Raw genomic sequence first — 27,999 nt, 5'->3', positions numbered from 1 at the left:
CTGGTAAGTCAGACAATCAATTTTTGGTATTTGCAACATTGCCTGCCCTCGATTTTTTTTCTCAGTAAGAAATTTTTTATTGCGACGGAAAGTTTTTCGTGGCACCAGATGTCTTCTACCAAGTTTATACCATAAATGGTGTGATCGAAAACAATCTTACACCCATAGTGTTCGCTCTGTTGCCCAGCAAGACAGAACACACATATGAAAAAGTTTTCGGCTGCTTAAAGCAAATCGGAAAAAGTAGATTTTGATTTTGAGGCCGCTGTTTGCAACGCCATTGAAACAATGCCGCCTGATACAAATTTCAATTTTGTTATTTTTCCACTTGGGCCAGGCAGTACGGCACAATGTACAAAATCATGGATTTGCAAGCAAGTACCTGGACGGTGACAAGTTTCGACTAAATCTCAAACAAAAGATTTGCTTGGCACTCGTTCCCTTTGACAATGTAACTTTCGCAATTGAAGAGCTGCAAAATAAGGATCCTTCAGAAGATTTTCAGAGTCTAGCGGACTACTTTGAAGACATTTATATTGGTGCTCGTCGAAGAAACAGACTCGTCAAACCATGCCGATTGGAACGTTTTTAATAGGGTGTTCAGCGGAGAACCTCGTACAAATAAAACATTGGAGGCATGGAATGGCAGCTTTGAAAACTTTTTGCCGACAAAACACCCAGCCCTCGCCAAGCTCATCACCCATTTCGAAGATGAAACAAAAAGTGCCAAATTTAACGTAGAGAGACTGACGGCCGGTGATATCATAAAAAAATCGAAGCCCAAAAATTCAATCGCCAATGAAAAACTCGTGCAAAACGCAAATAATTACAATCGAGACCTTATACAGAAGTATATAAAGTTTTGTACCTTCAATTTACATATATTCTAAGACTTTTTGCTCAGCAAAATTTTTTGATTTTTGATATTTTTTATTTTTTGTTTCAAATTTTATTGTTAAAGTGATGAAAGCCTTCTGACTCTAATCAAGTTAAAAAACTTAATTATTTCTTTGATCTACTCTTGTTATTTTATGTTGGTCGAATTGTCTTCGGCTGAATTGTCTGAGTTGTTTTAGTTGAATTGTTTGTATTCAAAGTTGGCTGAATTGTCTGCGGCTGAATTGTCTCTGCGCCAGAAAATGAACATTGTTGAAGAAGTTTTCATCTCTCATAAACGTTTACACTTCAAAATCTGGCTGATGTAACTAGAAGATGCTGTCCTCAAAACAGTAGCGGAATTAGGGGGGGCTGACACCTTTCCTCAGGAATTAGACCCCTTGCCGACCCAAAGGGTCCCCCTCTGTACTGTTTAGAGATATCCATTTTTGGCTGACTGACCTTAAAATTTTTTATAAGGCGCTTTAGGTGCCAATCCATTCTAATTTAAGGGAGGGAGCGCGCGCCGAAAGAACGCAATTTTTTGTCGAATTTGTCCAAAAAGTGCATAAAAACGCCCTTTTTGGCCTGTTTTTTTTTAATCAAAAATTTGCCTGCGGCGCAGATAATTTTGTCACATTAGGGTCTTTATTGTGATTTGGGAGAGCTCAAAAATCAATTTAGTTTCCTAAAACAAAAAGAGGTCGACAAAACTTTCAAAAACTTTTGAAGATCCCCCTCCTCGAGAAATTACTAGATCCGCGCCTGCCACAAATTGAACATCGTTACCAAAAACTATTATGGCCAAAACTTGATTCGTTTTTCAAAGCTGAAATCTAACAGTTGGAAATTTAGTGTTTTCCCTTCGGTTTGAAGTCACGTCGGCTTATTGTCCTCGATTATGGGCGTAAAATGCTCGTTTCTTATGGGCTGAAAGTTTAAACGTAGTACCAAATTAACTCAAAACTGCTTTTAAAGAAAGTTTATCTAAGCAATGCATCCAATTTTTTTTTAAGCTCGCATGTGGAGCACAATGGAAAAATCCACATAAGAAAAAAGAACCTTTACAGTTTTTTAGACGATAGTTCAGTTCGTAAGAATCCTCAATTTATTAATTTAACGATCGAGCACCTGTCATTCATCCTTTACATGTGAACTAGTTAAATACCTTGAACCCGGTGAGGACCTTGTTGTTCTCTGAGTAGCTTCTTTTTTCTTACCTGTTCAAGCCACAAGCTGGTTTTCATCACTTGATCTTTTTCTTTCTGAAACAAAAAAGTCCGATATGATTGAAGATCACGCCTAAATTCTCATATTCTCTTTTATTTCTAAACTGACTGAATCCATGATTTTCATTGAATCATAGACAATAATCAGAGATTTTAATGAGCTATTAACGGTTGGATTAGTCCATTATACAGGATAGGCAGACTCTAACAGTTAGCATATGTGTGCGAGGATAATTAATTGGATCGTAATAATTTTCATCGGGGTGATTTATCTTCCAAGAAAAAAAAACTGTAGAAACAATAAAAACTTCAGAAACCTCTAATAAGAAACCAACGCCCTTGCCAATTATTTGCTTATACTTTAAGGCATTATTTTAAGGCCGACAAAAACTTTTTAAAAATTAAGGCGGAAGAAAATGCATATTTGCTATAAAAATACCTACACATATCAACAGATCTAGCTCGCATCTAACTTAGTTAGGTGTAATTAGTTGATTATTAGGTATTTTCTAACGAAATTTACGAATAAAAATCAGTACTGGGTATTTTACAATTTGAATTCGTTCTTTTACGCTTGAAGTCTATTACAAAAGCACTTTTTTGTCGGAAAATAACAATTGAGAGTAAATCAACGTCGATAAAGTACAAAACATTATTGTAAAAAATTTAAAAGTGGAAATTTTTGTTTCTGATGTCTTCATTGGAAAATCTTCCGACCTTCAGCTTGTACTTTTGACTACGTGCCATGGCATTGGTAGTGTGCAAAAAAGCGAACTCTCACTTGATCGCTAGCCTCAGATTAACTTCAACACGGGTAATGTGGGCTAAAATAGTAATACCAACAGGAAGTGCTACACGAAAATAGGCCTTGAGTCGCTTTAGTGAGCTTAGCTCAACAAAAAACTCAGTTTTAGAAACAAAAAACACGCAACTGACCATCATACACACTGCTCAGTTTTCGGTTAATCCTCTTAGAATCTGAGAAACACAATTAAAAAAGAGCCATTAGGCCGTTTGAAAAAAGTGAATGAATGCAAATAAGCCAAAAACTACTGATTTACTTTTTTGAAAAAACTTCAATTTACAAAATTCAAAGAAAAAAATAGATGTCCTTAAAGCTCTTTGAATTTCCAGAACAGTTTATGAGTAATAATTTTTTGATAAAACTAAACCAATTTGAGAAAGCTGGCTCAATAGCTAAAATTTTCATTGAAGTCTAAAACTAAAAAATTATTGAATTTCAATTTCGAAACGATTGTTTTTATTTTTACGCTTTTGCAGTTCAATAGTGGAATTTGCCCTCCTTTTAACAAAAAAAAAGAACAGAATGTGAAAAAAAATCAAGGGCAAGGCCACAAAAAAAAATTGAGCCTGAATAACTTTTATGATTTTTCCTGAAAAAATTAACGAAAAAAATATCGCGATCTATATAAAAGTCTGAACTACGTTTATCGACTCTTAATAACTAGTTTAATAAAATCCTACGAAATCATAACCTATTCTTATTCCAATTAACAGGGCTTTTTAGTTTTCATATAAGTAATTGAGACTTTGTAGTTATTTGACTTTTTCAGACCTAACCCAAATGACTCACATTTCGAAGCTTATTTCAAAACCGAGATGTTTCGGTGCTCAATGGATTTTTATAAGTAAGTATATCAGTTCTTAGCAAAAATAATACATTGCAGAATTCAAAAACAGGAGATTAACTGTTCTCAGTTGAATTCAGTAACATACTCGAATTATTTGCAAATCTACTTTCGATTATCTATTTTTCTCCATATTCTGCACATCTAAAGCGAGTAACTCTAATCTGCAGAAAGTTTTGTTCATATCTTCCTAGAAAAATGAGAAATTTTCATGCTTGAGTGGTTTTTTGACTGTTCAACTAAGCATTTTGACTGAATTTCTATACCATCTGAAACTTACTGTTGTTTGGAGCTTAAATCAAAAAGTAGTTTTACCTGTGATTATTGTTTGTAAAGTTATGGGTTTAAAAATGGCTAATTTGGCTAATTTGGCCAATTTGGGGGAAAATGCTCAAATTTTGCGTTCTTAGAACACGCGTAAGTGGCGGATGAGTGCGTTCCAAATTGGATTACACCAGTCTGTTGGTCTTTATATTAGAATACAAGACTTCAAACATCTTCCTTTGTAGTTTGAGAAGGAATAAACCGGAAAAATCAGTTTTTTTTTTGTTTAGTCCTTCAATTTCACATTCAAAAGTTTTTTTTATTTGTTCTTAAAGAAAAGAAGGAACATTGGGGCTTCTCAAATGAGTTCAAATTTAAAGAAACTCAATTTCACTAAAAAACCAAATCAGTAAAAAATGAGGGATAGTAAAACAGCTACGTTAGACTTAGTTTTCCGTCTTCAGTCAAAAAGTGAAAGGTTTCTTATGATCAATGTTCATTCGTTGCTTGCGAGCAAAACAACAGTTTTCAGCATTTAAACAGCTAAAGAGCATGCAATTGTAAAAGACGGTAATAAAAGAATCAAACGGAAAAAAAAAACAATTCTGATTTGAACGTTTCTTAACTTCTTTGAGACAAGCGCCAGGAAAAAAAACTATACGTTTCGCATTGGATTCCGCAATGCGGACCTAATTCCAAATGCTTGTAAGTCTCCGAACTTAAACTACTAAGAACACTGACTCAAATTAAAAACTAATTGAGAAATCGACCTGAATTTGAATAATTGGTAGCTTGTCATCATTTTGTTTTCTCTAGTGACTTTTCTTCAACAAAATCTTCTCAAAAGCGGAGGAATTCTAAAATATTTTATTGGTTACCTTGAGAACCAGAAAAGAGGAATGTGTATGAATCACAAAGTCATCGCGGAAAAAAAACAAGATGAATCAGCCCATTTAAGTGCTCAAACTAGTCACAAACTAGTCTAAATTTTTTCCTTCTTGCTATTGGGCTTTTGTTATGAAACAGGGAAAAACTTAACCAATAGAAAAATCCTTAGCTAGAAAACTTGAAATAAGTAGGTTGATGATTTTTGATTGGAAAAGTGGAGTTATTGAAGCTTATTTTTCAATTATTCCACGCCGCCCAGATATTCCAATTTGGTTTACCACCCCGAAAACAAATTCAGTTACAATAAATTTTGAGTTCGAAAATTTTTAAATTTATTTGGAGGGCACTTTGGTCTCATTTGAAAGATTGTTTTACAAAAAAGCTCTGCGAGAAAGGCAAGCTTAAGAGATATCGTAAGAGAGTTTTAGCGCAACACTGCGGCCAGGTTCAAACTCAGCATTCAAAACACAAATTCTAGGATCACAACTCAAATTTAAGATTTAAGATCATTTATCCACGAGGGATAGGACCAACATACGAGCTGTACAGCTCATCACGGCGAACCGCTGTTGTGCCCCTGCTTAAGAACTACATGCAATTTTTTTGGTTATTTTTCTGGGCTGGGTAATGTTGCCTCACCCTCAAGCAACGAGCACGGATCATGGTGGGCCTCGAACATCCGACCTTCGGATTGAGAGGCGGAGACAATAACCACTTCACCACTGCTCCCAAATTCTTTTATCAAAGCTTGAGATTTAGACCTCACCAGAATTCAAAAACATTCACCAAGGACATTTCATCAATCCAGCTATGTGAAATACGTTGCTTTGATATATCTCGTCAAAAGTAGTCGCTTTACTGCTTTACCTTGTTTGTTAAGTCGATGAAAATACAGGGACGCCCAACAATATTGTCAAGTACTTCATTCAACAAACTGGTGAATTGAAAATGGGACGGAATTCTTAAAGTCGTAAAATATTTTGATAAAAATTTAATTTAATCGGTCAAACTGAAAAACAAATAAATTTAGAAAAACAGTCGAAAAACCCAAGCACAAAATTGGAAATTTTTTGTTTTTTTTACCGAGCGGCCAACCAGTTGACAAAAAAGTTAGTCATTCACCAAGCCGAACACAATAGATTGCCCTAAAACAATTTTGTCCTCTTATATCACAACCAATCAAAAATATTTTTAATATTATCAAATTATGCCCTTAATAGCAGAAAATAAGTTGACCGAGCCTAAAAAGCAATAGCCGAATCTATAAGTAAAAACAGGGTTTTAATTGAAAAAATTTTAAAAAGTAAAATTTTCTGAGGGCTGGTATTTTAACAAAATTAAGGTTAGAAATTGAAAAACAAAGGAGTAAAACAACAAAACTTGCAGCTACTTACAAATGTACTGAAAGCGCAGCAAAAATCAAAGTCAATGATGTGCAATAACTTATCAAGCTCATTTTTTTACAGATTTTTATGGAAAATTGGTTACGGGAAAAAATATTCCAGTTCCCAATAACAAGACACTTGCTTTCGCGCATGTGAGAAGCTAGAAAAACATCTTGGGAGTTTTTTTTATTTCAGGCGCGGAACAAGGCTTTTAACGAACGAGAGGCGGAATTTTTTTCAAACGAAAAGAATTTTTCGACCAACTTGGTAGTTTTACGAGCTCTCCTATCACACTATAAACATGTTCTTACAAAAATAGGACAAAACAACGGTTTGAGCCTTTCTTGGTTAGTTTAAACGCCCCAAACCTCTCTCTTTCTCTCTCCGTCCCTAAAATCGTTACTGTTTATTGCAATAGGGGACCTTTCCCAGAAATTAAACAAATGAAACAAAACAATTGTTTTTGTAACTTGCTAATCAATTTTTCAATTGAGATAACTGCTGCTTACGTTTTTCCAACGGTTGTTACAATGGTTATACAGGAATTGACACAACGCGTAGCCATTGAAGACTGCTAATCCTTGCGTTAGTCTAATCTCTTTAGTTTGAGTTATCAAGACTGCAAGTTTGAAAGCATTTAGAAAGCGGTAATCAATTTTTGTTTCGACTTTCGTAACGTAATTAACGGAATGTTTGTGCTCAATTTTGCTGAAACCAGAGCTTCTTTGAAAAAACCTAGAAAGGTTCGACGCCGCCGTTCGATGGTCGACTCAAATTTTCAAGTTGTTCGAATCTAAATGTTAAGCTCAATAATTGGCAAAGTTTTTGCTCAAAACTACCTGACGAAAACTAAAGGGAAATATTGACCAAATGTACAAAAAATGAAAAGGAAAATTTGAACAAAAAACAGTTTTCCAAAGGTTTGATAGTTTTGCAAAGTATTCTCTGGCAGTTTCGAATGAGTGTGGGTTTGTTATCTTTGTTTTTCGCATAAGTATTTTGAAATAATTTTGGGCGCTGATTTTCTTCCAAAACATGGTTCCCATTGTGAGTCGCAGCGACAACTAAAGAAGAATTTTGTTGAGCCTCTTATTTCAACGCATGAACTGAAATTTAATGTTTTTTATTATCCAGGACGCAAATTTATGAAGAATCCCTGTTTTCAAGAAGAGCCTGCTAACACATTTACAATTTTACTATTAGTTCAAGTTTACAACACCCAAAAGCACCGTATGTAATGACAAACATTACTCGCAAATAACCGTTTGTGTTATGAAAACTTTTTGAACTATTTTGAGCCATATTTGATCATATTCGACAACTTGCTTCAAAAAGAATCCACTGAGAAAAGCAAACTTAAGCCCGCAAGATATCGTAAAAGTGTTTTAGCGCAATACTGCGGACAGATTCAAATTTCAAACTCTAGCATCACAACTCGAATTCTTTTATCAAAGCTTGAGATCTAGACCGCAGCAGATATGCAACGTTCGTTGCTTTGATTTATCTCGTCAAAAAGGATCGCCTTAATCTTTTCACCTTGATTGTTAAGTCGATGAAATTATAGGGACGCGCAACAGTGTTATCAACATAAAAGAGAATTGATTCCACTGAATGGTAGCAAAACAACAACAGCCCGATGCTCTGCAAATAACAAAACTATTCATGCACCACAAGAAACAAAGAAAAAAAAGATTCGCTTTTAATTACCACAGTAATTGGTCTATCAAGTTGAACCTTGTTCGGCACCTAGCAGAAGTGACTCTGTTTTTTTTTGCTCGAAAGCGGCAAATTTCGAAAACATTATTTTATATAGAAGTTTTAATCGTACTTTATTACCAAACAATTTCCGAGGTAAGAACACTTAAAAAAAACTCAACAAGAACATATTTAAATGGTTTTGGACTCAATTGGTCTTCTCGACTCAACTAATTACATCTAGATTTGACTTTTTATCCGATTTCTGAACCTTTAAAATTAACTTCTAAACAAACGATGAAATTTTGAAATCAACATTTTTTCCGACTTTCGAAGAAAACGGAATATTTATGCTCGGTGTGGTTTTTTGATTCAGTCAATTTTCGCTGATCGAAATAATAGTTTTAAGCAAAAAATGTTCATACCTCATTGAAGATATCGACTTCCTGAGCTCAAATTTAAAAAGATATTTACCTCCGGTTATTTTTTGTAAATTTTCGGTGGTTTGAAAAAGGCTAACTTGGCCATATTTTGGACTAAATTATGCGCGCTTTGAAGAATTTATTCATAATGTTGAGAGCATAACGCGAATTGTTTATGCGTGGCGAAGTATCCCGCACAACAAAATCGTTCCAATTTGAATTGAGGTAGCTAATTAATAATTTCGTATTAATTTTGTACGATTCAAAACTTAACACTTTGATATTGTCCAAATTTTATAGGCTTTCAATATTTTCTTTTCCCAAAAAAACTATTCGATATGAATTAATGAACAGTGGGAACATTCAGAGCTTTGCCCTGATTTACTAGCAGTCTTGTTACTCGTAAAATTGATGCCTATTTGTTTGGCAACATAAGCTGCAATTTGGAAAATTAGTCGTTGCAGAATCACTTCGGCAGATTGTTCACAGCTTTCTAAAAATAAGTGTTACAAAAAATGGGAAAAAATTGTACAAAATGACTGCGATTATTTAATGGATACTTCGCCGCTTATAAATAAACGCATTAAAATTTTGACTTTATAATTAAAAGCTTCACAGCGCGCAAAAATTAGTTCAGAGCATAGCAAAATTGGCAATTTTCAGACCCCAAAATTTTAACAAAAAATTATCGGAAGCAAAATATCTTTTTTTTTCAATTGAACTCAGAACGTTGGTTACTCTATTTGGCTATTATAAGTTTTTGCCAAAAATTAGTACTTCGATTGGCGAAAGTTGACTGACAAAAAAGAACACCCCACGCAAAATTATTCCGATTTCTTCGAAAGTCGCAACAATAATGTAAATTTCCTTAACCTCATTTGTCACTGAGCATTTAGTCCCCAGTAATACTCGTAATACCTACCACTATCGCTTCGTCATTTAATTTTTAGCCGGCGTCATCAAATTCAGCTCCTGGCTAGCTATTCAACGACTTAATCAATCCTATTTTAACATTTATTTTTCGATTTGAGAAAAAAAGATAGGTCAAAAAACCATTTTAAATTTGGTTTAGTTCGCACTAACCAATTATTTTGCGTATCCACTGCTTTTTTACCACTAAAACTTCAAAACATTAAATGCTTGCTTGACTATTCAGTTCAAATGGGTAAAACTAACTTCTACTATACAACCAGATTATGACACTAACATCACAGACGAAATTGATGCATATCAAAAAATGTGTAGACATGCCCTTCGCATGCGTTCCGTTCGGCATGCGGCTGATAGCGCAATTGGATTTGAGTTTGCTTATTCACATTTGCAACTATAATTAAACTGATGTCTGTCGCATCAAAGGGAGTAATTATTTTTATGAAGCGGTGCCCATGCAAGTCGCCACGGCCCCGAAAAAAAATAAAATAGACTCAAACTTTACCATATAAAAATTTTCACAAACGAAGCTAATACCCACTCATATCGGTGAAAAACTAGTCGCGGCGGACAAAAAATCTTTTGCTGCGGTCCAAAAGTTAGTAGCGTCGGTCGAAAATTTAGTCGCGAGCGTCAAAAATTAGTCATGGCATGGCCGAACAATTAGTCGAGGTGGTCGAAAAATTCATAGCGGCGGTCGTAAAAATAGTCGCGGCTGTCAAAAAGTTAGTCGCAGTTGTCAAAAAATTAGTCGTGAGCGTCAAAAATTAGTCACAGCATGGTCGAAAAGTAAGTCGCGGCGGTCGAAAAATTAGCCGCGACATGGTCGAAAAATTAGTCGCATCGGTCGAAAAATTATTAGCGGCGGTCGAAAAGTTACTCGCAGTGGTCGAAAACTTAGTCGCGACATGCTCAAAAAATTAGTCGCGAGCGTCAAAAATTAGTCACGGCATGGTCGAAAAATAAGTCGCGGTGGTCAAAAAATTAGTCGCGCATTGTCGAGCAATTAGTCGAGCAAGTGGTTGAAAAATTTATCGAAGCGGTCCAAAAAATAGTCGCAGTGGTCGAAAAATTAGTCGCGGTGGTCAAAAAATTAGTCAGAACATGGTCGAAAAATTAGTCGCGGCGGTCGAAAAATTCATCACGGCGCCCAAAAAAACTAGTCGCGGCGGTCGAAAAATTAGTCGCGACATGGTCAAAAAGTTAGTCGCGGCGGTCAACAATTAGTCACGGCATAGTCAAAAAGTTAGCCGCGGCGGTTGAAAAAAAAGTCGTGGTGGTCGAAAAATTAATCCCAACATGGTCGAAAAACTAGTCGCGGCGTTCGAAAAATTATTTGTAGCGGTCGATAGGTTAGTCACGGTGGTCGAAAAATTAGTCACGGCGGTCGAAAAATTAGTCACGACATGGTCAATAAATTAGTCGCGAGAGTCAAAAATTAGTCGCGGCGGTCGAAAAATTAGTCGCGGCATTGTCAAAAAGTTAGTTGCGGTGGTGGTCAAAAAATTAGTCGCGGCATGGTCCAAAAATTTTTCGCCGTATAGACGGAAAGTTAGTCAGGGCGTTATTGAAAAATTAGACGCTAAAAAGTAAAAGAACAGCCATCAAATAAACGGAAACAACTTCAGCAAACAGCAAATGTTATAGAAAAGCTAAAACTATTTGGTTTTATTTTAAAGTTATTGAGTTTTATATTTGCAAAACTGAAAAAAAAAGTTGCAAATAGCAAAAAAAATCCAGTATAACTGTATCTTTAATGTGTCGACCATGCCGTGACTGATTTTTTTTATCGCCGCGACTAGTTTTTTGACCACCACGACTAGTTTTTCGACCGTCACGACTAATTTTTTGACCGCCGCGAACGAATAATTTTTCGAACACCGCGACTAATTTTTGACCGCCGCGACTAACTTTCCTTCAGTCGCGCCGATCGCGGTTATCTTTCCATCGGTCGCGCCGCTCGTGGTTAACTATCCTTTGGTCGCGCCGGTACGTGGACAAAATGCATAGGTCCGCAAAATATGGAAATACCAAATTTTGGTCGCGGCTGTCTGAAAATATTCAATTTTGGTCGCGGCAGTCTAAAAATACCAAAATTTGGTTGCGACCGTCTAATCATAAAACCACAACTTCGACCCGAGTGCTTTTCTGAACACCAGTGTGCTTCCAAAATATTTCGGAGCCGGTCAACTCAAGTTAAATAGCATTTGACTGGAGATCCGAAATGCAGTTCTGAAAAGAAAACTTTGCGCTGTGATAAAAAAAATGCGGTGTTTATTCAGCTGCTCAGTTGAAAGCCAACCTTCTTGAATCACAACATACTTTTCAAGCATTTCTGTAGGGCGTTAGAAATAGCGGGGCCGAAGAAAATAGTGAAAACAGACGGTTGAAGTGTTTTCAAAACACTGGCTGTCCGGCTCATATACTTTTACTTCAGATTATCTATCTACAGTTCTTTCTGTTCTGATATAGTGCAATCGACAGACTGGCCAGTTATTCGAAGCACACAATTAGGCCAAATATACCGAAAAAATTGCAACAAAAGATAACTATTAGTTTCAAACATAGTTTTTACAATCTGAGAAAAAAATTGCAAGCATGCTTTTTATTTTTTCATACCAATTAGTAATTAAAACACTATTAGTAATTATTTTGGATCAAAAAGATCAAACCCTTTGGCTTAAAGTAAAAAAACTGTATGAGGTTTGTGTTTGGATAAACTTGATGATGCATCAAATTCGATTTAACAGTTTAATCAATTCCTATTGTTTCAGCTTTGCTCTTGGCTGTTTCGTCTATGTGAGCGCAACACCTGTGCCCAAATTGTTCCGCCCGTGATAAACCACGGGGCGGTGTGGAACGTGAAATGAAAAATCTGGCTTTATTGGGATTTGCGATATTTTGGGTGAACGGACGGGAGCAACAGGACATAGGTAGGGAGGGACTGATTACTAATCCGGTCAGAAAAATCACAGAGGGAAAAGAAAGTCAATAATTCAATATCGGCCGCAATTGTTGTCGGTAGAGGCACGCAAAATGTGTTGTATGGAACAACTGACCAACTAAAAAGCGATTGGTCTAAGAAAAGTGAAACTAAAACGGAACATTTTCTCTTTGAGAATAAGAGCTATTTTTATTTGGCAACCTAAGACTCCAAAAATGAGGTACATGACAGATGTCATTTACGTCAGTTGAGAGCTGAAAAGTGGCAACAAAGAAATTAAAATGGATTCCCTTTTTAATCGCTTTTAGTGCTTTTTATAGCAAATCCTAAAACGGACACCATCTCAAACGCAAATTGAATCCAATGCAAAAAAATCATATTAGTCAAGCATTATATAGATAGTACAATTGGAGTTGGCTGCCAGAAATTCTTATAGTTCTATAGCAGGTATATCTGCTTGCTGAAAACAGTCGCTTTTAATGGTCTATTGAGGCGTGAAATTCAGAAAAATCCAATCATAAAGCTTTTTGTTATTTTCAAGCGCTCAAGTACATTCAACTACAAACATGTTCGACAAATAATATGCCAAAAATTATTACTCAGTGAGGCATGATTTATTGAACTGATTACAATAATCAGTCAAGCACTCTTTTTGTCAAAACCATATTTAGTTGTTTGTCAAACGCTGTTCAGCGAAAAAACAATCAGGGAATTAAATACAACTGAGTCCAAGCTACTCTAATCAAGGTATTCTATAATGTTCAAAATGACAAAAAAGGATCACAAAAGATTTGATACACCTAAATATATAAGTTTAACATTACGAAGCAAAAACAAAATTAACAAAAAAATGTCCCGCTGGTGAAAAGTTCCGCTTGAAGTGTTTCGACGGAAATTTTCCAAGAACTTAAGAAGTTAAACTTAACGTGGAGATAAGAATGTCGTAAATTCCCGTCAAGGCAACGTCGGAGGTGGAGCCGAAAAATGTCGAGATGACATTTATATATCAGCACTTTACTATTGAGACATATAACTTGATGTTTTACAGGGGTGGCGCTACGTAAACCGCGAAGTGTCAGAAAGCTACCAGATAAGTAAACCAAACAAAGAAATAGTTTCATCAATTGCAGAACCAAAGATTTATAGAAACAATTGTTTCTGAGCTAAAACATTCATTTTAAAACTGTGGGGCGCATGTGAAGAGTCACTTTGTTTGATTTGCCCGTACTTAGTATAAAGAGAAAATAACCAATTATGTTACAATTATAACTGTACTTTTATCAAAACTATAATTAATTATAAGCGCCAAAATTGGACGTTTAAACGATTTATAATCCATTATAATGATAAAAATTTTCGCGAAATTATAATCATTTATTATCAATTATAATTGATTATAATTTTTTCGAAAATCTCTTAGAGTCTCTTATAATCTCTTATAATTTAGTATAATCTGTTACAATCCAGTATACTAGATTATAATCCTTTTTTCTAAGAAAAATCTCTAAAAGTGGGATGTCTTGTCACTCTTTGGTTCACCTAAGCACAAAGTTTTACCACGAATCATAAGTTTCATAGAAATCCCTTCGTTTTACTTGAAAGAATCCCGCAGTAGGTGAATTATAACTCTTCTGTATAAATCATGAAACTAAATCAGTGTGCTGATACTTTGGTGATCAAAAAGTATCGAATGTTCATCATGAAAGAACTATAATCAGAAGAAATGAAAAAAAAAACGTTGTAAATTTGAATTGATTTGAAAATTGTTGGCCTCTTTTTTTCACATAAACTAACGTCTACAAAAAGCATAAAATATAAGCAATTCAGGTGGAAGTTCGAAGACAAAATGGGCAACTAAAAGGGAATATAACCAACTATAATCGATTACAATGGTGTTTTTCTTTTGCTGTATTTTAAGCAAAACAAGTTAATTAGAAATTCAGATAAAAAATATTCGATTGTCATCGATTATTATGTGTTAAAATTGACTATATTCGATTTCGAAAAGAGAGGTTATATTAGATTATTAACAGATTTAAATCAACTTTTTGTCTCATTTTTTGTAAGACTGGTTCTAAAAGTTTTACAAACTTCTTTTATATTATGTAATTTTTCGGCTGGTTATATACTCCTCGCATTTTCGATTGATTTATACTTAACATGATCAAAACTCCTGCCTACACTACCTTGAAAAACTGGGTTTGAAACTGAAACTATCGGGTAAGCAAATCTGAAGAAAAATCAGATAATTTATTATGCGGCAACAACACGTGGGATCACGCGGATGGCGTAAAAAAATCATCACGGCAGAAACCATGCCGCGCAAAAATTTTCATCTATTTTTGAAAGTCAAAAAAGGGATTAACGGGTAAAAGTTACCAAATAGAATCAATCATATTTGTGCCAAAAAAGTAATTAAAAAAATAATCAAAACTAAATTTTTAAATAATCTATATTTGTTATAACTTGTTAATGAAAACGAGAGATTGTAATCAATTTTTAACTGATTATGAAAGAGTTTGAGTTCTGATTTTTGAAGAATGTGAAATATATATATATATGCTTGTTTCCAAAAGAATAGTTGCTCACTCGTGGGATCGATCCATGGATCTACAAGAGCCGAAGAAAAACTCAAACTTTGATATTATCTGCCTGAGTTTATAGTTTGTCATTGTTTCAATTGGCAAATACTATTCAAGACCACTTAAAGGGCAGTGAGGACACTCAAGGTTTTGCCCTGATACGAGCAGTCTTGTTTTTTAACTTTAAAGAGTCTGGTGATAAAACCATAATATAATAAAATATTAACGCTTGAAACTGGATGCAGGGAGTTATTTTTGAATTTTTGACTTCTTTTGTATGTAATGTCTCGAAATTGATTCCAGACAGCTCGAAACTTCCCAACATGATCAAGAGAAAAATCAACGGATCGCTGAAACCATTTCTGTACTATAACTATGAAAACGAGAACAACTAGTTGTTAGTTTTCAAGCAAACAACCCTCCTTTATATGAAGGCAAAGCTCTGAATTTTTTTATTGAACCTAAGCACCAGCTTAAGAAAAAAACTAGCAAAAACATTTAAATTTTTTTATTGTTTATGCCTCCACACGCTACGTAAAGTATAAATTGACGCAGTTAAGTTCTCCTATCCCAAAATTTGACCAAATATTTTGCTTCGCTTACGCGTGTTATATGAACGCAAAATAAACAATTTTCAAATTTCCATTATTTCGCAAAAATTGATCACAGTTTTTTTTACATCACTTGAAGCTCCGAACAACAATATAAATCAGGTAGAATAAAAAAATAGTAAAGGTACAGAGCGTCTAACAGATTTTAACTTTTCACAGCTGTTAAGGTCGAGACATTGTGAGGCTTAAGCATTTTTACTGACATATTCTATTTTTCCATCGTTTCTATCAAAAAATTAGAGATGTATCAAATTTTGCGCCCGCCTTTCGGTAGATATCGTTACAAAATCGACTCCGCTGTAATCTGATCAGCAATACGACAACTCCGTAACACACAACAAATATTATCTTTATCCGAATCAGTTATTAATTGATTATGATTTGGTCTGCAAAAATGTATTCGTCAAATTTTAACAAATAGGGTTTTTTTCACTCGGAACGAAATCACTCAGATTTTTAATGAATTAGAGTTTGACCACGGTCAATAGATGACGCTTATGTTTTGTCGAAAAGTATGCTTCGACTGTACTCGAACAAAATGACCTTCTGGATCTATACCATGGCATCTAGTAGTATGGTGACATATATAAATGACGGTCTTTTTATTGTTTTAAGCGCTACAATTATAGTGTTAGTCGTCTTACCACTTCGTGCAGTTGTGAGATGGCGATGCCGAACTCGAGGCAGAGTGTCTCGTTGTGTTTGTCTACCGGTCTCACCTCTTTCGTGTAGTTCTCAAACAGATATGCAATCAAATTCCTCTCGGCCTCAGTACCCTTCACACAACCTAAACAACAACACCCACAAATATTATTGTTCCAACAACTCTCGAAGACTGGGAAGGAATGAGGGATTCAGGTCGGTTTTTTTCCAGTCAATTTTGACTACCTAGAATAAAACTCGTATGGGGTCGAGTGTGATTCCATATAAAAAAACCTTTCGGTCCTGCTTCAAATTATAAAAAGAAAATAAACAATTCTTTCAGTGTAGAGAAATGTTGTCCTTGCAATAAAAATCCGAAAAAGTGTTAAATATTCCACAAATCATGTTAACTGTTCCACAAATCACGTTTAACATTCTAAAGATGACACTAATGACATTTCAGCAGCATATTTGATATGAAAAAGTTTAATTTGGGAAGAAACACGAAAAAAAAGAAAAAATTTGAATTAAGTTTTCAAGTTTAAGCTTAAAATTGAAAATGGAACAATTGCTGTACAAGCCTTTTGAATCAATGGTAAACTTTAAAATATAGTAAAATTGGAAATAAACTTTGATTTTTTATATACACGTGCTCAGAAGATGAAACTAAAAACTAAAATAAGCTGCTCGTATCAAGGCAACGCCTTGAAAACTGTGACTGCCCTTTAACGTATAAGGAATTGAATTGAATTCGACTAAATATATATGAGAACGCTTTCACAAATGAATTTTTAAAAAAATTATCTGTCCATACGAAAGTTTTCAGAAAAGGTATTTTTAAAAATCATCCATCCATACGTTTCAATACAACTTTACGGGTTAATAGCACAACATATGTTGCGCGTTGTTTATCTCACTTTGGCAAAACTAGCAGTTTTATGAAAACTTTCATTAAAACTCCAAATTTTTTTGTTCAGAATCAAGTGACGGAAAAATTGAGCTCGAGTAAATTTTTTTCCCGAATAAAGTTTCGATGATATAAGAAAGTCCCGTCAAAAAGTTTTGTTATAAAGTCGAAACTTTACTGGAAAAAAACACGCGAGCGCAATTATTCCGTCACTTTCTTCTTATCAAGAAAAACTTTGAAACAAAAAAGACAAAAAAGCATACAAGGGAAAAACTTCTGAAACAGACCGCGTCAGAAAACCTGATGCTACCCATTCCAGAGGCAAAAAAAACATAAGAAAGCAACAACAAAAGAAAGTGTAATTGTATAAAAATAGAAGTAACAAAAAACACAAGCGAAAGAAACATTGTATAAAAATAGAAAAATTTTAGCTATCGAAACCAAGAACAATCGAACACATTCTTGTCATAAAAGCTTAAAGCTAAAGAGTCTTTAGCTCCAATATAACTAAAAATTGCGTTGGTGTTAAGAAACGCAACCAGCAAGGAGAAACCTGAAATAAATCGACAAAAATTTCAAATGCCTCATGTATATCTGGTCAAAAAAAATTGAGAAATACTAAGCTTTCACACTGTTGTACAATATAAATATAGTGTAAGCTGCAAAAGGTGTTTTTACATCTCTAGTCTCTATTTTTAATCACTAAGGATGCGAAAATTCAAAAGGAAAAATTTAAAATTTTGTTTTTTAAAAAGACGAATGAGTGTTATCTTGCTACGCTTCAACAAAAACAAGAGAATTTGGAGAGAAAGGATTATGCTGAGTTAGCTTTTAAACCAAGGTTTCCCAAAATAATAAAAGACTAATTTTGATTGATTTTTGAGCTCTTGGTTATGATATTTCTCTTGTTTTTTTTTTAAATTTGTTTAAAACGGTAGAATAACAAATCAAAACTGTCCTTTTTTGGAAAATTTTATCAATATCAACTTTGAAAAGTTTTGAAGAACTTGATTATACAGTTCTTCATACTTTCAGAAAAAATGGACCAAAGAATAGTTACCACAAAAAAGCTTTTTTGATTGCACCATTTGCGTAAAACGTTTTCTCAATTTGACAGAAAATCAACAATATGATTTTTTTAACTGGAAAATCTAATCATATAATTTAATTTTGAAGTAACCCGCAATTCAGGGTTTTCTGCATCATTTTTTTTGGGTAATTCGAAAGCCTAACTTGCCTTCGCTTGAGCAAGTTCATTTGAATTTCTGAGTTTCAAAAACAACAGACTGCTCGTACATCAGAGTAAAATTCTGAATGTTCCCAATGCATTTTAAAGCTTTTTTTAAAAATTATTGATGGAAGTATTGTGAAAAAGGGGAAACTTTTTAAATTTTTCGGCTTTCAATTCCTCTACACGCTATTAAAAGTACAAAGGAACGTGTTCAGTCTCTCTTAACCATTGGACTAAATGATACACGTCAAATTGGTTCGGAATGATTTTATTCGGAGCTTACGCATGTTATAGGAACGCTACATATCGTGCGCTAATATCCCAAATTTGCCATATTGGTTAGTTAAATTCAAAACCCATAATAAAACAGAAAAAGTTCTTGCAAAACGATTGAACTCCGGAAAACAACTGTTTTTACTGTTATATGAGCCTTTGCCGCAAAAATCGTTAGCTGAAACATCAAAAAACATCTTCAAAAGTCAGAACAAAAAGTCAAACCACGCAAAGAAAAACATTGATCAATTTTTGGGAAAACCAAGAAAAAAATTAACGCAACATGTATACATGCCTTCACTACGTTCGTTGACTACTAAAAACCGACCAGCTTAATCAAGTATTACGTTAAACAATTAGCCATTGCCCAGTCCGGCAGTTAAATCCAAATTTTATCAAAAAAACTGGCTATACAGTTGCATACTATGACTCAAAACCATGGTAATGACACATGCTTTGCCAGAAATTTATCTATAATAACTTAAATTCTAGGTGTTTTATGACTTTTTTTAAAATGGCGACATCAAAAATTTTATGAAGTGCACCAACAGATTGATTGCAATCACCCATGCCGGATTTGTTAATGGATGAGTGATCCATAACAAAATGGTCTATTGGCCTATCTACGCGAATGGTTAAAAGTATTAGAAAAAATCGAGCATTTCAAACAAAACCGTGTTATTTCTCACAAACTTAGTTGAATTGTGCTCACTGCAAAAGAGTGGATTATAATTGAAGGTTAGATTAGACCCGATAATTCAAAAAACAGAGATAGAACATCACAGCAATTGTCTTTTGGATAATAAAATTGACCATCTTTTTTTGGTTTTTCGAGCTTTATATCACTTGTTCTATAATAATTGTATAATAATGCTCACTGCCGTTGAAAAAAAAATTTTTTACAGGGTGTTTCAGATAGTTGTAATAAGTAATACACCATTTAGTTTCACGATGAACCACCCTACAAGAAAAAGCTTTTTCGGGAAAACCTGGGTAAAACATAGCCATTTTGTGCAACTTATATTTCAACCACTTGTTCAAACGTTTTTTTGCGGTTAATCGAGTTTTCACGGAATTTTGTGCTGATCAAGCTACTATAGTGCTGAATTAAAACAGCCGGATAAAATGAACAAAAAAAGATGTTCTTCTCATTTTCTTCTCAAAAACGTTCTTCTCAAAAATATCGTTTTTCTCATTTTCAGTAGCATTTGGCCGAAAAAACTATCAGGACAAGAATTGCTATAATTTTACCAGCTTTAATATGATGCAACTTTTATTGCAAAATTTTGAACCAAAATTAGTCCCTTACAACGGGTCATTTCATTTTGTTCAAAATTGAGGAGGTACACAGGGTCATTTGATCTAAGAATCAACTTACCCTGTGTACTACCTCCTCAATTTCGAACAAAGTGAAATGACCCGTTTTAAGGAAATAATTTGGTTGGAACTTTCGCAATAAAAATTACATCATAAAAAAGCTGGTAAAGTTCCTAGCAATTCTTGTCCTGATAGTTTTTTTGGCCAAATGCCACTGAAACTGAGAAAAACAAGTTCAAAAAAATCTTTTCAAATCATTTTATCCGGTTGTTTTAATTCAGCACTATAGTAACTTCTTCCATAAAATTCCGTGAAAACCCGATAAGACCCGATGAGAAAAGACGGTTTCGATGTGTTAATTTTAATCCTTTTGAGTAAGTATCCGTAGTTTAGAAAGTTAGTCGGAGACAATAAAATAGCTGTCATCCGAAGGTGACAGACAAACTCCGAAGGTTAATTATCAGTTAGCGCCAGACAGATAAATAAATTAAGTAGCACAACTAGAAATGGAACTTGAACTAAATTTAGATACTATGACATTTCCCTCCTTGTAAAAATTGATGACTCTAGTCACGTATCCAATGCATCGATGTTAACAGTAATCAATAGGGTTAATAACAAGTTTTGCCAATCAACCACAACACCTTTAAAACACAAACTTTTGAGTTTTTGCCGTTTCACAGCATGCCCTCTCCCTGGACCTACATATGAACAGTTTTGTAAATTGTTTATATAAGTTTGTTACTCAAACTTCTTTTTCTCCTCCTTTTCATTTGGCTCCTGACTTATCCGTCTTTTGGATGTTATCGATCATGACTGCCCCCATCTTAGTCACTGCGGTTCGTTTTCTTCCCGATCGTCTAGAACTAGTTTCATCCAGTGAACTAGCTGAATCCTGACTTGAGTAGGAAACAAGTCGTTGTTTCCGACCCCGCTTTTTCTCTTTGGTTTCTGGAATTTCTTGAATTTGCTCCGCCTCGAGTTCCGTCTCCTGTTGTGTGATTCCTCCGGTATCTCCCTTCCTTTGGTTCATTGCGAATTCCTGCTCGCGTGCGATTGTGTAGTCTGTCGCTGTCTCGTAATTACTAGGTCGAGTCTTTATGATTTCAGGTTGTATTTGATCCTGTCCCCCGCCAGACGTTCCTTGTCCCTCTTCCTCAACGTTTGTTCCCCCACTTGTCTGTTTTGCTTGCTTCGACGTGATTAGTGGCAAATGATCCTCCGCGTCCGAGTCTGAATCCTCCGTGAATTCCAAATTTTGGAATCGTGACTTCTTTCCCATGGTGCTATGGAAAGCTCCCCTGGTGCCTTTGGAGCTGCTTGGCTGGTAAACTCGCGTCAGTAACTTTCTCTTTAGGTCCCCTGGCGTTGGTGGTGTCGCGATTTGTCCCGGTACCGGTTTCTTTGGAACTTCTGCTTTCTTTAGTGCTACTCCCGATTTTCTAAGCACAGCACCATTACTCATTTCAATAGTATGCTTACTTTGGTTAACTATGTCCGAATTTAATGGTCTATACCTATTTAAATTCCGCTCCCCGGTCCTCTGCATCACCACTGCCGGTGGTATTTCTACTGGTTCACTTGGCGCCCGCACAATTCCAGGATCGTCATCCTGGTTAGTGGCCTGGTCATCGGCCAATTTCAGGGGTTTTCGCCTATTTTTCAGGTCGTACTCAGTTCCGATCGGATTCCCCAGTTGATATCCATAGGTTCCGGCATTGCTTGGGCGATTAGTTCTCGTTCATCTAAACATGCAGATTTAGATCGTATTACATTTTTCCAATTTAGGTTCCGTAAAGTAGGCTTTTTAGTCAAATTTCTGAGAACGGTGTTAGCTTCCCAGCCGTGGTGCACTTAGAACGGTGTTATGTTGAGGGTGGCGTTTTTAACAAATCTTAAAGCTCCGAGGGCTCTTTCGACCATTCGATCCAAGGGTTCCGGTTTATCCTCCCGCGCATACGTAAGTACTGAATTCTTGATGCTGCCAATCGTGCGTTCGACACATGCTGTTGCCCTATGATCATTCACTGGCGAGATGAAGATTTCAATTCCTTGTTTATGACAAAATGCCCTAACCTCCTTAGACATAAAAATTGTTCCTTGATCAACTCGAATTTGGCGCGGAACTCCATGGGCAATTATGTATGCTTTTAAAAATTTAATAATTTTATCCGATCGGTTCGAATTACAGACCATAGCCGATGGCCAACGTGAGAACCGATCCACCGCCACCAAAACATACTTTTTAGACTCCTTCAAGTAGTTAATGGGCCCCAAAAAATCCAGTTGTACCGATTCATTCGGTTCCCTCGGCTCAGGTGTTTTCCCTATATCATTCTTCGAACACATATTTTTCAAATTCTTACCCGCTTATGTGCATTCCTGGCAATTTCCGGCAATAGTTGCTAGGTTACGGAACATATACGGGTACCAGATGTCTTTAGCCGCGTCGTACATACTTGATTTGCCGTGGTGATAATAATGTAACCTTTTAGCCACCGCCGCTTGCAAGGTGTTAGGGATCACCAGCCTCTCATCCATCCACAGGCATCAGTCTCTTACGTGAAAGTCCTGCGTATACTGCGCAAAGTACTTACTCATCGCTGCAATTTTTGAGTGTAACTGAGGGTCTTTACATTTAGTTAATTCGATAATGGCTCGTAATTGTGGATCTGAATTATATTGTGGTTCTATGATTCGAAGATTGAACAATTCGGGAAGAGCGGTTTGTTTACTGACGGTTTTGCAATTTCTCGGAATGATGGACATAACTCTATTTTCCGGATTAACCGGTGGAAAACTTTCACCAGGGTAAACCGACGGAATGGAAATAATAGTATTTGTTTTAGTGCTCCGGACTTCTGTTGTAACCGCCTGCATATCCACATCAATCTCATCTACTTCATCGCTACTACTAATGCTAGGGTGTCGTTCCAATAATTTTCTGATTTTCATTTCCATGATTAAATTGTGTTTTGAATTTTGAGTGTTTGTTGTAGAATTTGAAGAAATTTTGAGTGTTTTTGAAGGATTTAAGTAACTAAAGTTAGCTTCAATAATAGTCCCAACTGAATTATTACTAAATTTAATTGACCTGCCGGAAAAGTAATTCGTCACTTTGTGATTGGTCCAATTTCCATCGCATGATCGTTCGCCCTCTACCGGTCGTTTTCTATTCGATATATTACAAACGCGTCTATTATTAGTAACCGGTGGAGACTCGAGTCTATTTTTGGAGACATGTTCCTTTTCAAATCCGAGGGCGGATCTAATTCTACTAAGTTTCGCCACCGTAAACATACTGTCGTAGGTGCTAACCGGTTGAAGTTCCAAACTGGGATGCCTTGATAGATAATCGGCGAGTCCAATTTTCGCTCCGGGTTTATGCTCTACTTGAAAATCGAACGGTATAAGGCGATCTACCCATCTTGTTAATCTGCTGAACATTGTTTTGTTCTTTTTGTTGTTTCCATTTAGCAATGATACTAGTGCCTTATGGTCCGTAACTATTAAAAATTTTCTTCCCAGCACATACTTAGGAAAATATTCCGCCCCCCACACAACTGCCAGCATTTCTAATTCATTAGTTGAATAATGTTTCTCTGCCTCGTTTAAATACCGGGACGCGAACGATATCGGCCGCCAGCCGTCGGAATTTAGTTGCTCGAGAACCGCTCCGAGCCCGTTATGACTAGCGTCACACACAATCCTTGTGTCTCGGTGTATATCAAAATGCCGAAGTTCTACTATGTATGTTAGCCACCTGCTTTTTCAGGTTTTCGAATGATATTTGACATTCATCACTCCAAATATAATCATTTTTTTTCGGCTTAAAAGTGGGCGCAAGGACGCTGATGATTCCGCAAGCGCCGGAAGATATTTGTGCAGGCTGTGAATGGATCCCATAACGGATTTAACTTGTGACACCGTTTTTGGTGCTTTTAGCGATTCGATCGGTTCCGTTTTTAGGACGAGCGGTGTTATTCCGGTACGAGTTATTTTGTGTCCCAACCATTCACACTCTCTCCGCGCAAATTGGCATTTTGTGAGCTTAAGTGACATATTCTCGCAATCCAACTTCCTCAAAATTTTCTCAACTGTCGAGATATGCGCAATCTCCCTTCCTTCGGTGACCACCAAAATGTCATCATAAAAGCATGCGCCTGCGGAAATTCCGAAAGGATCGTATCCATCACTCTTTGAAATTCCGCTGGCATGGTTGTAAGGCCGTAGAACCCCGTTTGAAAGCGATACGTGCCCGTTGATTTTCCTCCCACCAGCGAAAAATTGCATTGCACGCTCGTTTCCGGGCTAAGTGGTAATTGACCGTACGCGTACGTAAGGTCCATAGTAGAAAAGTATACATCTCTTGGTTTCCGTTCGCTTATCGTTTGTCCTACCGTATCCATAAGCTCTTCTATATTCGGCATTTGGTATTTATTCTTGTGGACTTGCTTGTTCAACTCCCGGGATTCTAACGCTAATTTTACTGATCCGTCCTTTTTCACTGTTATTACAATCGGAGAAACAAAATACTTATCCAAACATTCATTCAGCTTGTCAATGTGTCCTTGTCGTAAAAGTTTATCAATTTCCTTATCGACCTTATCCTGCAATGTGATCGGCACTCTACGTCCTTTTTGTTGAATTGGCGTTAACGTTTCGAAAAAATCCGCGTGTACCCTATAATTCTTAATTTTTCCGACTCTGTTAAAAAGGTTTTCAAATTGCTTACTGAAATAGGTCTGCCAGTGATCTAGTGAATCCTTCACCTCAATTGCCTCGGCCGCAGATTGATCACTCTGTACCGACATCACATTCTCCTCCGGTGTCTTCTGCACTATCTGTAATCCAAGATTTGGCATTAGGTCTCTTCCAATAATTGATGGTCTGCTTCCTCCAATCACTCTGATATTCGCGTAGGCAGCCATCCGTTCGTTTCCAACAATACGTCCATTGTTCCTAGTAGTCGTAAAGGGTTGTTTCCGTAATCCCTGAACTCATCGTCCTCCGGCGCCGGTGCATTTACATTTACGCCTGCGGTGCCCAATGTCCGTTTCAATACCCAATGATGAATATTGAAATCGATGATCCACTATCTATCCAAACGTTTGTTTGCTTTCCATTTACCTTAATTGGTAGTCGGGCGCCGGCCACTTTTATTTCTGTTTCTCTTCGAGATTTGACAGCCATGACAACATAATCTCCTGAGCTATCCGAATCCCACGATCGTTGCTTCTTTACCGGTGTATTAACCCATCCAACGTAATTCTCATGCTGCGAGTAAGTATCCTCCGCGTCGCCTATTTCACTAGCTTCCATATCCTCCTGATTTTGGATTAGTCCCACTCCCGGTTCCCGATTATTTCGCTTTCCCCTACAAGTCCTCTCGTAGTGTCCCGTTTTCCGGCAGAAGTTACACGTCGCATTTTTGGCTGGACAAGTAGTGAGGTGTTCCGGGGTAAAATTGGGTTGGTCACAATTATAGCATCTTCTAGAACCACCCCCTCTCATTTATGCTCGCCCTCTAAACGATCCACAGCCCCGCTGTCTATTATTTCTGTATCCTCTTCGGATGGCTCCCATCGGTTCCGTCTTGATTTGGAACGCTCCAGCTCCACCGGTGGTGCCACTAGTTGTTGCTCCCCCGGTTATCGATCCGTATGACTTAGCATATTTGTATCCACGTTCATATGAAAGTGCAATACAGTACACCTCCTCTGGTGTCTTCGTCGAGCGACATAACTCGTTTTGGGCCTCCCTATTGTTCATGTTCACAATGAACACATCCCGCAAAATCCTGGTCTCCAATGCTCCAAAATTACATCGAGCGGCCAGCCCACTCAACACTGAGTGGAACTGTTCCAACGATTCTCCTATTTGTTGCTTCCGTGCCAATAGTTGGAATGTCTCGTAAGTTTCGTTCCGTTCCTTCTTAAATTCTGTTTCAATAGTATCCAATACTCTAGAGTACCTTGTTGTAGATAAATCCAGGTGTGGTTTCCTCTTATGTAGCTCATCCTGATCTTTCTCCCCCAGACACAAATACAAGTTCGAGATAAGCGTTTGCTCCGACGCCAGGCGATCTTTTCCGTCTACCTCCACTGGTAAATCTGTAACCTGCGCTGCAGTTAACGTACTGGCATAATAGAAATTCTTTGGGTTTATACTATATTTGGCCACCGTCCCCCATTGAAAACGATTGAACCAAAACTCCCATAGCATTGGTGGCTCTGCAAACGTCGAGGGCCAAAACGATGTAATCCCCAGCGGGTTTTTCCCCCCACTTTGGCCTGCTGGCTGCGCCATGAGAAAAAAACGGTTTCGATGTGTTAATTTTAATCCTTTTGAGTAAGTAACCGTAGTTTAGAAGGTTAGTCGGACACAATAAAATAGCTGTCATCCGAAGGTGACAGACAAACTCCGAAGGTTAAATACCAGTTAGTGCCAGACAGATAAATGAATTAAGTAGCACAACTAGAAATGGAACTTGAACTAAATTTAGATACTATGACAAACAAGTTCAAAAAAATCTTTTCAAATCATTTTATCCGGTTGTTTTAATTCAGCACTATAGTAACTTCTTCCATAAAATTCCGTGAAAACCCGATAAACTGCAAAAAACGTGTGAACAAGTAGTTGAAATAATTGGCTGACTTGGGCAGGTTTTCCCGAAAAAAGTTTTTTTGTAGGGTGATTCGTCGTGAAACTAATAGTGTAATATTTATTATATCTATCTAAAACACCCTGTATTTATTGAATTTTGTGCAAAAATTTATAGTCAATTTTGGTTTTCTGAAGAGCTATCTATTCTCGAACCATTTTTATGGAGGATCTCAAAAATCTGTGATTACTGAATTTTGATTAATCAGGATCCTGAAGTTTTCAGGCCCTTTATTTTTTATGGACAGTTCTGCCTGCCAAAATACTATGTGACCTTTTTCGAAAAAAAAAAGATTGTTCTGCCTGTGATTTTTCTAAAAATACCTTTTTGTAGAAGCTTTTTGGAAAGTTTTAAATTAAAAAATCTCGTTTTTGGCACACACTCCTCTCAAAGTGTATGATTGCGCACATTTTTAAGTCACTCGGCTGAACATGTATGTCATATCATATATAATACCTGAATGAGTGACCTAAATATGCAACTGTTTGAAACTACCAACCCCTTTTAAAAGAGTACGCTTGGTTTTTAATTATGTAGGAGGGACTCTAAAAGGTTGCTTTGAAAAAAAAGCTTACGAGCAGTTTAGTTGCCAACAATGTATTTATAAGCTTAAGATACGGCGGTAGAGAAATGCATTAGCATTAGCTGCGCAGGGGAGGATTTGGGGATGGCACGTCAATTGTCACAACTGACTACTCAGCCCTAAATCTTGAGAATTGTTTGCGAGACAGCTAGAAGTGATTGAATATGTCTATAAATTAAATATGCCGCAGTAGCCAACAAAAGAGGAAATGATTCGAATTCTTTAAACCCTCTGATTAATTCTTCAACCCTCCTGTAAATCCCCCCTGAAAACCATTTCCAGTACACCCTTTCTCTGCAACTGTGGATCATGCCATACACACTGTCAATATTTCATTCTAATCTATTTTGAATAGTATTGCTCTTGTCAAACGCACATGGTTATAAAACGTCCAATAGAAATCGTTCAAAACTTCCATCAAATCAAACCATGCATTAATATCGGAAAAAATGTGTGCAAAAAATTGCCATGGTATGAAATAGTTGTCAAGCAGCGGGTTAAGAACAATGGGGTTGTCAGGTTATTGATGAGACAATTATCTTATTGTCCGATTTACTAGGAAACACTATATACACAAACAAATTTCAGAAAATCTTTTTTTCCCGGGCGGTTTTTCAATTGGTGCGAATGTTCAATTTTCTGAGTAAACATTTTGAGCAAAATTTTGAAATCACTTTCTTTAATTCAATTAATACTGACTTTGGACAAGCTGGATGAATTGTTTGAACCGCAATGTCAGGTAATTGTTGCAAGAACGGATATATGATTTTCTCGAGGGAGGGACGCGGAGCGGATATTCAAAAAAAATGTATTTTTTGATGAAATTTTTTTATCGGCCGAACTGATTTTTTAAGCTCTCCCAAAACACTATACAGAATTTATTTTAGCAAACTTTCATCGTATTAAT

At 36.3% G+C, this 27,999-nt stretch overlaps 2 protein-coding genes across 2 annotated transcripts in view; one reads left to right on the top strand and one right to left on the bottom strand.

Moving 5' to 3' along the window:
* LOC134854890 (endoplasmic reticulum junction formation protein lunapark-B-like) overlaps window positions 1–27,999 on the top strand; it is a 220,391-nt gene that overhangs the window by 57,994 nt on the left and 134,398 nt on the right. The window lies entirely within an intron of this gene.
* The window catches only part of LOC134853907 (neuronal acetylcholine receptor subunit alpha-3-like), a 50,118-nt gene that overhangs the window by 13,519 nt on the left and 8,600 nt on the right, over window positions 1–27,999 (bottom strand). Inside the window, exons 3-4 of the mRNA XM_063869872.1 lie at window positions 16,120–16,262; window positions 2,097–2,141 (exon numbers count right to left, since the gene is read on the bottom strand). Of these exons, the coding sequence (XP_063725942.1) occupies window positions 2,097–2,141; window positions 16,120–16,262 (188 nt within the window). The remainder of the gene's footprint in view (window positions 1–2,096; window positions 2,142–16,119; window positions 16,263–27,999) is intronic.

The sequence above is a fragment of the Symsagittifera roscoffensis genome, chromosome 9, assembly GCF_963678635.1.
Source record: "Symsagittifera roscoffensis chromosome 9, txSymRosc1.1, whole genome shotgun sequence".
Lineage (NCBI taxonomy): Eukaryota > Metazoa > Xenacoelomorpha > Acoela > Convolutidae > Symsagittifera > Symsagittifera roscoffensis.
Note: the sequence above shows the minus strand (reverse complement) of the source record. Positions and strands in the feature narration are given on the sequence as shown.